Consider the following 16004-nt stretch of genomic DNA (forward strand, 5'->3'; position numbering starts at 1 on the left):
AAAAAAAAAAAAAAAAAGAAATCCCTGAGCCCTAAGGATTGAGGCCTTTGCCTCACAAGGGTATGGGAGCCCAGGGCTGGGCAGGGCAGAGTGAGAGCATGACCTACTTGGAGGTGACACGGCCCCAGTGTGACACCCCAGCTCAGTCGCCACTCACGAGGAACACCAGGCCCGAAGGGACGCAGTGCCTAGCTCTGCTCTTCAACGAGTTCCAGAGCTCAACATTTCAGGCAGGGGCAGCCCCGACAGCTCATTTCACACATGCCCAGCTGCCCAGCATCTTGAGGGTCCTAGGCTCCCGGTGAGCTGCCTGCTGTCACTTCGGCCCTGGCCCCCCACTGAGGATGTGGCCAGAGATGGGATGGACTGATCAGATGTACCTTGAAGGCAGGGTTCTGCCCTGTGCCTGCTCACCCCAGGCCTGGCCACACCAACACCCAGCCGGCAGGTGTCCACCTACACTGGCTGAGTCCTCGGGCCTCCACGGAAGGCCCAGACTGGGTACCCTGAGATCAGGAAATGCCTCCAAAAGTCGAGGAGGTGCTGCATCCGCCACAGTGGTAGCCTAGAGGCTTCGTGATTCGGGCTTTCAGACAAGCCCCACCAGGTCCTCTTCCCAGAGCCCACACAGGCTCAGGACGGCGTGCTCTCAGCAGCCCACCCGGGGGCTCCAAGGGGGCCTGCAAGGAGCCCAGAGTGCGGTCGAGGGAGCAGGCCACAAAGGGCTACCTGCACGCTGGCCACGCTTCTCAGGACAGCTCAATGGAGAGTGCCCAGGGCCCTGCCTCGGCCTCCAGACGTGCCTCAGCTGAACAGGGACCAGGGCCAGCTCAGCACCATGGACAGCAGCAGCCACCAGCCTGCGCTGGGGAACAACAGCCTTGCCTCCTCCTGGGGCCACCATCTGTGGTGGCCAGGGGTGGTGGTGCCAGCTCCCCTGGGATCCCCTCTGCGCCAGGGGAGTCACTAGTCGGGTGGCCCCATCACCCCCTTTGTCCCTGTCCCCAGGGCAGAGCCCTGGCTGCTGCATGCCCTACACCCATGGCTTAGCGTGAAGGTCAGGACCCCAGGGACAGGCTGTGTGCCCACACTAAGGCTGGGATGAGGCCAGCATGGCATGAAGGGCCCAGCTAAAGCCACAGGCACTGGGACCCAGCAACACCAGATGAAGCCCCGGGTGGCCTGGTGCAAGGTGTGAGGGTAGCCCCAAGTCTGGGGGTGCCCACTCACTGTACCCAGGACAGCCGTGAGGGGGACAGGCTGCAGCTCAAAGGGTCCCCGTGGGACAGAGTCTGGGCTGGTGGCCCTTCCAGGGCCTGTGGCTAAGCTGGGCAGAGATGCAGCCCTTCCAGAGTGGCTATGTGCCAGGGTGAGCCACTCGCCAATGAGCAGGAACAAAAATGCTCGGACAGTGAGGCCCTCAGGGGGCCTGAGCCCAACCCTAGAACGCCCCTGACAGTCACGTGGTATCTCTTCTTTCCACAAAGGGAAGCCACCGCTGTTGAACATGTACCTCGGCCAAGCCTGCCTCGGTGCCCACCCAGCACACTCTTTGGCAATTAGGCCCCACTGGGTCCAGCCCACTTCCAGCCTTATCTTAGGTTTGATGAAATTAGCCTCAAGCCAAGTGTTTATCCACCATGCACGTCTCTGATTCGGCCGTGCCAGGCAATGGGAGCTGTTTCCAGATTTCTCTACAGTGAAGCTGATGCCACTTCTCAGAGCCCCTCCAGCCTGGCTGCAGGCTCCTTCTTCCCTCGACTCTGCAGGGCCGACAGAGGATGCAGCACAGATGGGCGGGGAGGCCCAGCACTCTGAAACTGGGGCCATCTCCACCTGGCCTGACCACCAAAGGCCAGGGCCACTGGGCCTCCACTGCATAGGGCTGGAGTGCCAGACCTGTGACGTGACAGCAACAGCTGCCCTGCCATTCCTCTCCAGAGCCAGCCCCGCAGCCTGGTCCTGCCTCCGCCTGCCTAGGGTTCCCTTAGGGAGGTCTGGTTGGACCTTCAGGCCCCAGAAGCCATGCACTCTTGCTGGATTCAGTGAGGGGCATCTGTCTCCTCCCACTCAGAGGCCACTCTGGAGCCCGCACCCTAAGCCAGCCTGCTGCCCGGGCCCTGGCACAGTCTCAACTCTGTGGAGGGGCCTGCTGGCCCCAGAGCTGCCCCTGAGCCCAGAATGTGGCTGGGGATGGCCCTAGGCAGGCAGGGAGAGGGGGTGCAGACGTGCAGACTCAGCCACCTGCCAGCCGCCACAGCCCAGGCAGACTGTCTCCCCACTGGGGCCTTCACGAGCCCCGGACAGTCCCCAGAGTGTCTGCGAGCACCCAGCCCCTAACTCACGCACAAACCCCGTGCTGTGAACAGTCCAGCCTCCCTCACTCCAGCCAGGCATGACCAGCCATCTACAGTGAGAACAGGCAGGAGCAGGCAGGAGCTGACAGGGGCTGGACATGGCGGAGCTGTCAGACTGTGAGCATGTGTGTGTGTGTGCACGCGTGTGCATGTGCGTGCCTGTGTGCATATGTGTGTGTGCACATGTGTGTGCACGTATTTATGCACGTGCATGTATGTGTGTGCACCTGTGTGTGTGTCAGAGACCCCGGGGCCTGGCGCTTGCGCCCACAGAACCCACTTTCCAAGCTGCAGCAAAGCAGCAAGGCCCTAGGGCCTGGTTTGCTGGCTCAGCCGGCGCCGCCCGGAACCAGGACCTGCTGACGGGCAGAGTTTCTCTCCCCCGGCCCAGCAGGCGTTCCGGAAACAGAAACTAATTACAGACGATAAAGGCCGCAGCTCAGCTGAAGGCTGCATTTTCATAACTCCTAACATCAGGGTGGCTGGGCGAGGGCCACACGGGGAAAGTAACAAGAAACTGGACCCCGCCAGGGCTGGGGTGCTCCCCTCGAGGCTCGCCTTACCCTGAACATCTGCTTCACCCTCTGCCGGGGCAGGTTCACGTTGAGCTTGTGCAGCAGCTGCAGGACCTCGCCGATGCTCAGGCTGCCATCCCCATTCTTGTCGGCCTCATCAAACGTCTGCTTCAGCCACTTTGGTGCCGAGTTAGGGGCCAACAGGGATCCACGGGTCCAGCTCCACCGCCCCCACCCTCTGGCCTAGGGAGGAAGGAATAGGGGACCCCAGCCTACTGGCCGCTTCCCCAACATGTGACCCGGCAAAGGGCAGGGGCCCTCCCAGGGTGGGCAGCCAAGGGGCCGGTCCCTGGGTCTGCCCTGCCTGCTCAGTGCCCAAGGATATTGGTCCCTGGTGCGCTGGCGGCGAGCCAGGCTGTCCTCGTCGCTGATGCCGGCCATGAGGTAGCGCAGGCCAGTGACCCAGGTGCGCGCCACCTCGCTGCTGGTGGAGACCAGGTCCAGCGACTCGCGGTGGCTGCCGTGGTAGATACTGAAGCAGCAGTTGGGGTCAAAGCTGCCGTCGGGGTAGCGCTGGAAGACCTCCGACTGCCGCCCCTCACTCACCTCCTGGATGGAGTCGATGGAGACTGCGGGGTTGGGGGGGGAGCACAGGTCAGGCCAGCCGGGGCCCAGCGTCCTCCTGCCGGCAGCCCCAACACAGCAGTGACCAAGCAGCTGGGAGCTCCTTGCCCACCTATGCGGGACCCTCAGCAGGGCCCAGGGTCCAGGGTTCAAGAACAAAGGGTGAAGATCTGCGAGACTGCACAGCCCCCCACTGCTGACCCGTGTCCCTCCGCCTTTCCCTTTCCTGTGGAAAAGACACAGCCCCCATGAAGGAAAGCGTCCGCCTCCCCCCACCTGCAGCCCCTGGTGCCCGGCTGGCGCAGGGCTCCACGTTTAACCAGCACGTCTCCACGTTCCAAGGAAGCCCCGGGCACCTCCAGTGCCACAGGTGGGGACAGCGGCTCCAGGGACCCCCACCTCTGTGCTCAGGTGCATCGAGGCTGTCATGACCTCAGGACCGCCTGGGGGCTCCGCAGCGCGGCTCTCTCCAGGGGCCCAAAGTGGCTACATGCTTGGCAATTGCTGGGCTGAGGCCTTGCCGGGCATGCCTGGGTCCTGCCCATCAGCAAAGCCCACGGAGACCCTGGCTGCACCCTTATCCCAGCCTTTGAGGACTCTGCCATGTCTCTCCCCAAACTGTGGGACTCCACCCCGTTCCCCGTGTGCCTCAACCCTGCCCGCGCACCCCTGCACAGAGCCTCCATCTCCGGTGGCCCCTGCTCCCTGCAGCGGCCCTGCCCAGTGGCTGCCTGGGCCACCCATCAGCATACCCCTGTGGGGTTCGTTTCTGTTTATGGGGAGCTGTAACCTCCCCAGCTAGACGGACAATGCTGTGCTCCTCCTCCCAGCCCAGCACTCAGCACAGGGCTGGGCGCAGCGCTACTTGCTCCTCACTGAGTCCCAGGGAGCTCTGCCAGGCGGGACCTGGATCCCTCCCACCCCACAGCCCAGAGGTCACTGTGGATCCCCAAGGTCACTGAGCCCCGAGGTGTCCAGGCCTAGGGTCTCGCTGCTCCTCAGCCATCAGTGGCTGCCCTGGGAAGGTCCCTACCCTCGTGTCCCCCCGGGGACTCTGACCTGCCCCCCTCCCCAGGGCTCCTACTCACTCTTGGCCTTCTCATTCTTGCGTGAGGGCCTCCAGCGGATGCAGGAGCGGTGCTCATCCAGGTAGTAGAAGCGGACCAGGCCCTTGGAGCCGCCACGCAGCTTCACCATCTGCATCCCCTCCTGCATGGCACCCATGCACCGCTCCACTGGACATGAGAGAGACACGGCCGTCAGCAGAGGCACGACCACTCCTCACGGGAGAGACACAGCCATCAGCGGAGGCACGGCCACACCTCACAGGAGACACACGGCCATCAACGGAGGCACAGCCACACCTCACCTCGCCCGGCCCCACCCACACCACCCTGCCAGCAACAAGGCAAAGGCCAGAGCCCAGGGCCACCTCCACCCCAGGTGCCGGCTTGCCTGGGTCATACAACCCAGCTGGGCCCCGCCACTCCTCCCCAGATGGTCCTGGGGACTGAGGACCCTGCTCCCCACCCTGCTTAGCCACCTGCCGCTCCCAACACCTCCTGGACCAGTCCCAGCAGCCCTGGGAACCGGTGCTGGGTCTGGGGCCCCCAGAGCTACCACTCAGACGGAGCCAGCACTGAACTCAACAGTGGGAAGGCTGGGCGCAAGGCAAGACAGACGAGGTGGCTGGGCCTGCTGTCTGGGGCCACAGTGAGGTGGAGGCCCCTTGCCAGGCACAGGGTGGGCCTAACAGGCAGCAACCCATGCCCCCGCCCCTGCCCACAGTCACAGGCCACTTCTGGGAGCAAACAGTCACATTCCTGAGTGACTATGCCCCTGCCTGGGGTGTCTCCAGGAAAGCCCTCACCCCTCATGTGCAACAAGGGCCACGAATGGTGCCACAAATGTCCACGTCCCAGGCCCCACACAGCAGTATGGACTTGGGAGGCTGTGGTGCCGGATCCGAGCTTCACAACCCCTCCCCTCCCTCAGGCCGCCTGCCTCGTTCCTTCTCTCCCCTCCTCTGCCCATTCAGCCTCCTGCTGTAGCTTGTCCCAGGGGAGGGGGCTGCAGGTTCCAGGGAGTCCAGGCCAGAGTCAGCTGTCCCACCCCCTCGGTTCCTGTGCACCTGCTCACAGAAAGCCTGGGTCCCAGAGGTACCATCTGCTAAAGCACAGAGACGTTAATCCCACCCCAGGTCTGCACACTGAGGGACCCTGGCAGGGTGTTGTGGAGGACCAAGGGCAGTACTGGCCAGGCCTCCCTGGGGAAGCTACTACATGATCACAAGCAGAGGGGAACTGAAGGGATGGAAGGCATGGCACAGGGGGCTGGGCCCTTCGGGGCACACGGCAGGTGAAGACACAGGTATGGCTGCAGGGATTCAGGAGAGGGGTGAGGCAGGACACGGGGGCGGGGGGTGGGCAGAGGCCTGCAACAGGGCAGCCTGGATGGGACCCCGTCTGCCGCTGGAGCAGAGAGCTGGCAGGCCAGCATGGACCAGGGCCCTCCACAGGCCACCACAAGACACACACTCCCCCCTCGCAGCCATGCCCAGCCAGTCTCCTCTGCAGAGTCTCCTAACAGCTAGGGCCCCTATGTCCAGCGCCAGCCCAGCTGCCTGGGCTGCAAGCACCAGTGACCCCAGAGCACAAGGGACCCCATTGATGAGAGCATTGGAGCCACCTGAGATCTCCCCCTGCCCCTTGGGTTCAGCCCCCAGGCCCCGCAGGTGCCTGGGAGACCAAGGTGTGCGGAGCATGCCTCTGAGCGGCTGAAGGGCAGGGCCGGCCGACGCTGCTGGACCCACATGACCCCTAGAGCACCCAGGGGGATGGGAGAGGCGAGTGCAGGGATGGGATGGAGGCCCAGGCTTCCCCCACCTCCAGGGGCAGCCCCCACCCGCCAGGCACCTGGACAGGGCCAGCACTCATTCCGGGTCACTCCCCTGCCCCTTCTTACCCAGAGGGCCGAGCTGCCACTGTGAAGACAGCGCCACACTCCCTCCAACCCAGAGGAGTACCTCTGCCAGCCAGGCCACCGTTCCCTTGGTCCGGCTCTCAGGGGAGGGCCAGGGGCCAGACATGTCCTGATGACAGCCGGGCGGTTCACGGAGGCCACAGAGGCCTCCCCCGGCCCTCAGGCAGCAGAGGTCAGGCACTGGCAGTGCTGGCGGCAGGACCTCTGTGGGGCCTTCTCTCCTCCGCCTCTTCCTCCTCCTCCTCCTCAGGGCCCTCTGAAGCCCGCACAGGGCTGTGCTCGGGCCCGGCTGGCATTGGCCTGACCGTCACCTGCTGGCCTGATGGCCCCCAGGCCAGCCTACCCACCCTCCAGGGCCACCAAGGAGTCCCTGACGCAGCCGCCTCCCAAGGCCCCGCCCAGCCCCGGGCCCAATCCCTGTGCTAATCCCAGCTCCAGCCCAGCTGGCAGAGGATTTAGGCCGAGGGAACTCCCAGCTGGGGACAGGAGGGCACTGTGGAGGCAACAGTGTTTCCCAAGGCCCAGACTACCAGACCCACACCAGGGCTGCGGGACAAGAGCAGGACCAACGGGGGTCCTCCTGGGACCCAGAGGGTGCAACTGGAAGGCCTGCAGGGCACCATCCTCAGAGGACCCTGTGTGGGGTGGGCCTCCCCGCTGTGTGCCCACCACGGATGCCGAGGCTGGGCCTGGAGTGGTCCCTGCCCTCACCCCGCATCCCTACTTATGGGGACCTCTGAGTGGATCCCCAAAGTCCAGAGGCAGGCGGCTCAGAGCAGGGGCAGAAGCTCACCTCATCCCCACAGCGCCCAGCCCGGTGGCCGCAGAGGGGAGCCGAGCTGGAGCCCTTTCAGCAGCAACTCCCAGCCCAGGCCCAGGACGTGGGTCCCTGAGCCTGGGTTGGGGTCTCCGTGTCTCCCTCATGCAGCTGCAGCCCCAGCCTGACCTTTCTCCCCGGTCACCGAGCCGTGGCAGAAGAGGTGGCCCCATGCCCAGGGCACGTTTGTCCCCACATTCTGCCCTACAAGGATGACAGTTGTCTGACCTGGAGAAGGTCCGCACCCAAGGAGGACCCACCCCACTGTCTCAGCTCCCACTGAGGTAAGGACTCAGGTCCCACTGCCACCAGTACCACACAGCCCACCCTGTTTACTGGCCCAGCACTGCAGAACGGCACAGGCTCTCCCATCCCTGAGTCCAGGCCGGGACACCAGCACTGCAGGACGGCACAGGCTCTCCCATCCCTGAGTCCAGGCCGGGACACCAGGGGCAGCTGTGGGAATGGGAGGTGGCAGACCCCGGCTGAACACCAGCCACCTGTGTCCTGGCCATGCCCGTGCTTCATGACTACGCTGGGGGGAACCCCGCCCTTCTTCCCACCTACTGCCCAGGCTCTATTGGCTCCAGCAACAAGGACTGCAAGGTCCCGGGCAGTTGCCCTCCTCCCCTGACACCAGGGGAGGAGTTTGGCCTGCAGAACCCAGGACAGGGAGGTGCCAGGGCTGGGCATCTTGGCAGAGCTCCGGGGCCAAGGTCAGGCGTGGGAGGTGGCAGTCCCTGAGGAGATGGCCATGCATCTCTGGCTGACCACTGACGACCGGGGCCACACCCAGCCAGATCAGATGCAATCAGTGCAGAGTGAACCCAGGCCCCACCAGGGGCCCCGTCACAGGCTCTGCTGCTGTTGGCGGAAGCAGGTCAGCAGGCGTTTCTGGGCTCTGCCGTGGAATTAGATTAGGGAGTCATGAGCCGTGGAGAGAGGAGAGGGGCTGGAGTCCCGGGCGTCCTCAGGAAGACAGGGCCTCGGGGCACAGCCACCGTGTAAGGGGCAACACAGGGGCCAGGAGGTGGCCCGAGGGCCTGGAGACAGACCAGACGGCCACAGCCCTGGCCCAGGGCCCCTGCCCACCCCACACTGGGCTGCTGCGGGCTTCCACTCTGACACAGGGGTCCAGTTCTCCTTCCTGCACCTCAGAGGCCTCCTGGCCTGCGACACACCTGCTCTTCCCTCACCCTGGGCCTGCCCCGGTTGGGGGTGCTCCCGCCTGTCACCCGTCCCTCCTCGAAGCTCCCCAAGGCTGGGCCTCTGCCCCCTCCCTCTCTCCCTTAAGCTCTCAGCCACTAGCTGATCCCCCATCAGCTGGGGTTAGGGCGCGGAGGCCCCCATCTGCCTGAGCAGGGGTCCTGAGAGGGGCCACGCATAGAGTGCCTGGCCCCAGCCCCCCAGCGTGGGGCCCAGGCTCCTGCACCCCAGGTCCCCTGACCTCCTCAGCAGCCGAGACGGGCTCCTCCACTGACCAGGCAGGTGGAGGCCCGGCTAATCCTTCCTGACGCAGGCCTCTGCCGGGGGCTGCCCTGCCTGCCCTGAGGACCAAAGGGACCGCCCACTCCCCTCCAAAACTCAGGCAGACAGAAAACTGCAGCTGCAGAGTGAAGCCAGGGGGGCCCCAGGCCAAGAGACGTGGCAGGGGCCCAGGCCCAGGGACTTAAAACCCCTCCCCACGTGCTGCCTATGAACCAGCCCAGGGCCCAGCCCGGCCCCACACAAGGTCAGGGAGGGGGTGCCCCACCCCCATGCCGGCAGGCGAGCCCAGCCCCACAGCCTGCACTGGCCGGCCCCCATGCTCACCCTGCCTGCCCTGAGCCAGGGGCCGGCCATCCTGAAAGCCCACAGGGAAGTTGAGGAAGCCATGCTCTGCTCTGCAGTTCCACACAGGGGCCCAGCCCTCAGCCATGGTCCACACCCACCCCAGGCCGCTCGGCCCCTCCCGTCAGCCTGAGCCAGGACACCTGATGTGGGAGCTCAAGTGGGCTTGAAGCAATGCACCTGACTGTGGGCCCGTGCCGGGGGCCGGACTGGGAGGGGTCAGCAGTCCTGGTCAGGGGCAGATACAGGCTCCGTCGGGTAGAGGAGGGCCCTGGCTCACCTGCTGCTCCCCCAGGTACCTGCACACCACAGTGGGGCTCCCCAGTCTCAGAGCACTGCCTGACCCTGAGACATCCCTGGGGCAGGGACCTCAAGTCCTTCTCCTTGCTCTGCCCCTGTGAGGCCATGACCCAGCACACAGCAGGCACTGGCTGGACACAGGTGGACAAGGAGGGACGGGCAAGACAGAGGCGGCTAAGGCCACCAGGCCTGCGCTGAGGAGATGACAGGAGCCAGCATCCACACTGGTGTCCTGGGTGCAGCTCTCCAGGGTCTGGTTGGCTTCAGCCCTGGGCCTGGAGAAGCGTCCCACACAGATGCACCCAGACAGGCGGATGGGCGGGCAGACGGGGCCGCACCCCGGGTGGGGAGAGCGCACGGGAGGGCTGTGCGGGCCCCACGGTGACACCCAGAGGAAGGCGCCCGTGATCCCCTGGGCTCAGCCCCTGCACCTGGGCTGCACCGGCTCACCCTGACTGCCTGGCTCTGGCGGCTGCTGGGAAGCAGGGGTCCTGGACCTGCCCCTGACCTTGGGTTGTCCTCCCTGGCTCAGTGCCTCAGTTTCCCCACTCTGAGAAGTTTGCTCCTGCAGCCCCTTCCTTTCTTCCCAAGGCTGGAACTGGGCGGGTGGCAGCGGATTAGAGGACGAGCGCGTGCTGTCAGAAGCCAGGGCGGTGTTGGCTTAATTTTGTTTTTATGGCGGAGATCGATCTTGTCCTAACACAGCAGGCAGCACGGGCCTCGCGGCTGTCATCGACAAGGGGCCGGCGGGGGCTCAGCGTCTCCGCCTCTCCCCGGGGAAGGCTGGAAAATCAACGGAACCTTCCAACAAAACCCACAAATCACACCCACAGGCCTCCCGGCGCGTACACACACCTGGGGCACCTTTGGGTGCCGCAGCCCCTCATACGACGGGGGTACGGGGACTGCACACGCCCCTCCACCAACCTCTTCCCTTCGAAAGCACGTATGGGGCGGGCAGGGGCCCCACCTCTTCCAGGCCTGTCCAGAGGTGGCCCTGGCTGCCTCTAAGCCCCCTCCTCTCCCAACGCTTGCTGCCTTTCAGCAGGACCTTCCACCAGGCCCACCCGTGTCTCCCTCTGAAGCCCCCACAGGGCTGTGCCTGGGCCCAGCTGGCATTGGCCTGACCGTCACCTGCTGTCCCGATGGGACCCAGGCCAGCCTACCCACCCTCCAGGGCCACCAAGAGTCACTGAGGCAGCCGCATCCCAGGGCTGGGAGAGCAAAGGACCTCAGCAGCAGTGAGGCATGAGGGCCAGACACTCCTGCAGCCCTTCCTGGCCCTGGCCCTTCTGCAGCCCCCACCTGCCCCTCACAGCCCCAGCGTCCCCCTCCTGTGCTGCCCCCAAGGGCTGGCCCAGCATGCAGGAGGGGCTGAGCCTGTGCTTGGGTGGATGGGAGGGAGGAGGAAGTGGCCGCCTTGCCCCAGCCACGGTACCCACTGGAGATCAGCCGGGCCCCTGGACTGGCGCCGCACAGGAGGGAGGGCCGGGCCCACACACATATGGCGGAGATTATTTAAACGTCTGAGAGAAGCGACTTGTCCCCCCGCACGTCTGGGAGCCTCGTCCCCAACTATTTTTATTTTATCAGGAGTGTGAGTTGGTGCCTCGAGCCCTCCCCACAGGCAGGACCCCAGGGTGGCCGTGCTAGGAGCTCAGGGATCCCAGAACCAGGCTGGGCCTAAGGGGAACCAAGGGCAAGTGCCTGGGGCCCGTGGGGCTGGGGCCGCTCCAGACACGCCTGGAGGGCACCGCAGGGACAGACGCTCTGCCCTTTCCTCTGGCAGCGCCCTCCGCGTGGCGACCATGCCAGCTCTCAGCAGGAGGTGGGGGCATTGTGGAGGGGAGGGCCTGACCCCATGGCAGTACCCAGCTCGGCAGGGGAGCAGGCCAGAAGGGGTCCTGGGGCCTGACTTTGTTCTGCCCCCTTGGGTGGCTCCTGGTCAGTATGCACAGAGCCCTGGGGGAGCTGGAACTGCCAGCGCCCTAGAGGGTGGGGACAGGTTCTCCACTGGCTGCGCCGCCTGACCTGCCCACCACCTTCCACCGGCTGCAGAGCAGGGGGAGGACGGCAGCCAGGCTCATGCTCCCCTGGTGGCCCAGCTGCTGCTAGAAAGATCCGGCTCCCACGGGGCCCAGAGGGAGGGCCAGCAGACACCTTCCTTCTGTCATCCGGCCACCCAGTGTGGAGAGATGCACAGGAGGACTTGTGATGGTCACAGGTGTCCAAAGCAGTCCCAGTTGCACAGAAAGGTGCCCCTCATCAGGAACTTGAGGCCACTGGACCCTCCAAGCAGCCAGCAGTGGCAAGTGGGCAGGATGGCCTCTGAGGCCAGGGGACCTGTGCCCTGTACCTTCCCCCGGAGCAGCCCCTTCTTATGCAGGTGGGCACCTGCCCAGCCCACGCCCAGGCCTCCACACTCTCCAGCCAGCCCATTATGGCCAAGGAGGCCCCAACATCTGGCCTTTCTCTAGCTGCTTCAGGACAGCCAGGGCCAGGTCCCCATCTCAGTGAGGGTCCCTCCCAGAGTGGGCTCCCCTTCCTGCCCCCTCGCTGTCCCCAGTTGGTGGCAGCCCAGCTCACAGCGGCGGTATTAATCGCACTTGACAGCCCTGTCAGGAAGGGGACCCTATTAATAGCCCACTTCACAGCTCCCCCCCACCACAAGTGCCCCCCGCTGTGTGTCCCTGGAGGCTCCTGTCCCTGCCACCAGCCGCTCCTGTCCCTGCCACCAGCCACTGGCTTCTCTGAGGCCCTGGCTGCCTCTCTGTCCTCACTGAGCAGGGCATGGCCAGCCGGGGCATCGCACCCACCTGGCCTGGGGCTCTCTGCAGGCAGGTGCATGGCCTTACCCCCAGCCACTGTCCAGGACACCCCAGAGGAGCTGCAGAGGGAGCCAGGCTCGTGGCAGTCACAGTGTGCAGGGGGGGGGCTTTCCTGAAAAGTCACCAGATGGAGCCTGGCCTGCCAGCTGGGAGAGAGGGAGCGCCTGCTGAGTGAGGGGAGGGGGCTGCAGCTCCAAGGGGAGGGTCCTCGGGCCAAGTGGGCGGAGCCAGCCCTGCCCCCAGCCCAGAGCCAGGCACGGGAGGGAGGGTGGCAGCTGGGCCGCTGCCAGGCAGAGCAGGCACAGAGCCATGGAGGAGGCGAGGAAACAGAAGGAGGCTGAGCCCGCCACGTCCGTCCCGGCACGGGGCTGCTCTTCCCGGCCAGAGCACCCCAGGTCACTGCCAGGCCGGAGAGCAGCTTCCTCGAGCAGCCTCATGAATGCGCTGCCAGAGAGCCTTGGACAGACAAGGTGTCCTGGAGATGAAGCTGGCCCTCCGAGCTCCCCTGCCTGAAGCTTTTGGCATCTTATACATTCATTCCGTCCCTGTCTGGACCTCCTTGCTCAAGCTGGCCCTGGGGCTGGGCTGGCTGCCCTTTCTCCCACTTCTGCCTTTTGGGAGCCAGTGAGGTGCTCCCTGGGTTGGCCCCCACCCACACACCAGCTGACCCAGGAAGGGCACAGGGCTGCCCCTGAGAACTGGGCCACCCAGAACCCAGCCCTTGGTCAACTCCACAACAGGGGCCTGAAAGTCGGAGCAGCCGGGGGTCTGATCAACGTGAAACCAAAACCACTCAAGTCCCTCAGAGGCGTGTTCCTGGGTCGCCAGGTCTGAGCAGGTGGAAGGAACCTACACCCAGGACAGTGTGGCCACCGTCCCCAAGTCAGGGCTGCATCCTGGTGCTAGGACCTGCCTGCTGGAAGAGCCCCCTGTGGCCCCCGCCCAGGTGCTGCTCTCTGGGGCAGAGCTGGAGGGGGCCCCACAGCCCCGCCAGAGTGGCTCACTTGTATCTCCAGTGACCGTAAGCCACAAGGATCCCTCTTGGGGTCTTCACCCAGCTGGCATGGAGGCCCCCATGCCTGGGGCCACCCCGGTAAGTGACTTCTCAGGAACCAGAGGAAACGTCCTGTCCTGGGAATGGTGTCCACCAACTCCACCCTGCCCCCACGCGGGAGGCCCGCGCCCACTCGCCTTGCCCACACAGGAAGTCCGTCCAGCCGGCGGGAGCCCACGTACGAAGTGCTGGGAGCAAAATCCCGGGAAGAAACAGGCACGTCGGATTACTCATCCCCTTCCCCAATCCCTCCCCCAGCCCACCCTCAATGAAGGTGGAGCCGCTGGGCCTGGGTCCCTGAGAGGGCCCAGGCATCCCCCACAAAACTGCCCTAGCAAAGGGCACTACCCGGGCAGGGCCAGCCCATGGCTTCTGCAGGAGAAGTTGCCAGGAACTGGGACGCCATCGTCATCAGCTCATTAGTTGTGCAGATGGAGGGCTGGACCCAGGACACCGGCCCATCTGCTCCATCCTCGGCGGCACGTGGAGTCTGTAAGGACCGTGCTGCTGGCTCCCCTCCCTCTGCCCAGAGGACACAGGCACAGAGGGTGGGCTCAGAGCCACTCCCACCACTGCCCCCTCCTAAGACTAGGCCCTTCCCTGGCTGGCTGCAGACCCCAGGTGTGCTGGGTCTCCTGGAACCTGCAGCTTTGGGGCCACCTGGCAGCAGCCAGCCCCTGTCCACAGCAGGCAGGCATCCTGAACCCAGTGGCCAACACAGGGCAGTGACTCCAGGGAGCTCTCTGCAGGCCAGACAGGCAGGAACCGGGGACAATGTGCTCAGGAGAGCCCTGGGATGGGGGCTGCGGTCAGCGAGTGGGTGCACTTGGAGTGACCTGAATATGCAGCACATCCTACAAACAGAGTGTCTGCCCCAGCAGCCCTGGTTACACCTGCCACACTGACCTCCATTCAGAGAGGGCACCTCCGACAGGGGTGGGGCAGAGGAGGGGATGGGCACCCTGGAGCAGTGGCACGGGCCAGGCACGGCACAACCACTTTGCAGACATGCTTGCTCTGAACGCTCCCAGCCACCCCGTGAAAGCGCCCCATGCTATCCCTCTCACCCATGGAGGCTCAGAGAGGCTCAGTCCCTTGTGTGAGGTCACACGGTTCATCAGAAGCAAAAACCAGCAACCCATCCCCAGTCTGTCCCGCAGCGATGCCATGTCCCACCCCACGTGTCCACGTCGATCAGAGGACAGAGCAACCAGGTTCCAAACCACCAAGAGGCAAGCTCCTACCGTCCCTGGAAGCCCAGGAATTTCCTCCTGGTGGCCGGCCTGAGCCACTCCTTCTGCAGCCGTGGCCACTGTCCCCCTTCACCTTTTCCTCTCCCTGCCCCTGGCCCAGAGCTAGCGCTGTGTTTGGGGAGCTGGAGACCCTGCCCCAGCCAGTGCTGAAGGTGCCTGCCCAGGATGCCCTTCGGAAGCTCCTGCTGTGAACAGCCCCGGGCTCCCGGCACCCCTGCCACTCTGCTCTGTCTGCACAGGGCAATGTCCAGCTCCCAGGTCAGGAAAGCGTGACAGATCACAGCAAGAAATCTCCAACCCGGAGCGGAGTGGGATGGACCGGGCCAGCGTGTGACTCCAGGGAACCCTGAGGATGCACAGCAACTGCAGGTCTCCAGAGAAAGCGGCAGCTGTTCTGTCCATGGTGCTGACTGCAGCTCAGGGCCACCTCTGCCGACCTGGATGAGGGGCTGGGGTGGGGTTGGGCCAAGAGAGCCCCCAGAGCCCCAAAGGCCAGAGCCTACCAGCCCCTGGCACCCCCAGACCTGCCCCCCACCAGGCAGTGTGCATCTGCTGGGGTCAGGCTGCAGGTCAGGACCTGTGTTAGCATGGCTGAGGGCGCCTCCCCCACTGCCCACCTGGACTGTGCTGGGCCCCTTGCAGGGAGCAGACCCTCTCGCTGCCAGGTGTCAGAACACGGCAGATGAGGCAAGGTGCGGGCGCCAAGGGGTGGGGGCCACATCCCTCCTCTGGGACCGCATCTGAGGGATGTGCAGGTAAAGGGGTTGTTGGGCCGTGCTCCCGGAGACCCTGCTGGGAGGGGCCCTGCGCTGCCCTCGAGGGGTCAGTGGGTCACCAGTGAACAGCTCCAGTCCTGGGCTCCCCACGGGGACCATCACAGCCCCCTTCTGGGACCCCACCTGCCCCCCTTACCTTGGTCCTGGCTGAGCCCACCCGGGGGCCCAGGCTCTTCCATGGCTGGCAGGCGCCAATCCCAGTTACCGGCACGGCCCGAGGGACACCGGGCCCTGTGCTGGCCCCCGGCGTCCCCTGAGCCCCAGCCCGAGCAGGGGCACCCCGCGCGCCGTGCCCATGCCGATTGCAGCCCCACACACTGCCGCGCCCGTGAGGAAGGCGAGGGGAGGGCGGGACGGGCCGCTGCTGGGACCGCCCCTCCCACGGGAGCCCCTCCCACTTAACCCTTGGCTGCCCAGCCCAGGCTCAGCAGCCTCTGCTGGGGTGGCGGGGGAGGGCACCCGGGCCGGTGTCTCTGGCGGGAGCTGAACTGGCTCCACTGAGAGGCCAGAAGGGGAGGCGGGTTGCCTGCTGACTCTTCCCATAGCAGCATGAGTGACCACCCGCTGACCATCCTGCCCTCCCTCCCTCACGGCGGGGCTTCTCCTACTGAGGGGTGGCTGCACTCCCAGGACCAGAGCCAAATGCTCCCTGGCTGGCTGCCCCTCCA

The 16004-nt window shown here is 65.3% G+C and overlaps 1 protein-coding gene across 1 annotated transcript in view; it reads right to left on the minus strand.

Moving 5' to 3' along the window:
* The window catches only part of PLCH2 (phospholipase C, eta 2), a gene marked incomplete at its 3' end in the record, with an annotated part of 44769 nt that extends 29117 nt beyond the window's left edge, over window positions 1-15652 (minus strand). The window contains exons 1-4 of the mRNA XM_011987245.1: window positions 15473-15652; window positions 4585-4731; window positions 3248-3501; window positions 2921-3049 (exon numbers count right to left, since the gene is read on the minus strand). Of these exons, the coding sequence (XP_011842635.1) occupies window positions 2921-3049; window positions 3248-3501; window positions 4585-4731; window positions 15473-15515 (573 nt within the window). The remainder of the gene's footprint in view (window positions 1-2920; window positions 3050-3247; window positions 3502-4584; window positions 4732-15472) is intronic.
* Window positions 15653-16004: the final 352 nt, after the last annotated feature.

This window comes from Mandrillus leucophaeus, unplaced genomic scaffold (assembly GCF_000951045.1).
Source record: "Mandrillus leucophaeus isolate KB7577 unplaced genomic scaffold, Mleu.le_1.0 Scaffold305, whole genome shotgun sequence".
NCBI classification, from domain to species: domain Eukaryota; kingdom Metazoa; phylum Chordata; class Mammalia; order Primates; family Cercopithecidae; genus Mandrillus; species Mandrillus leucophaeus.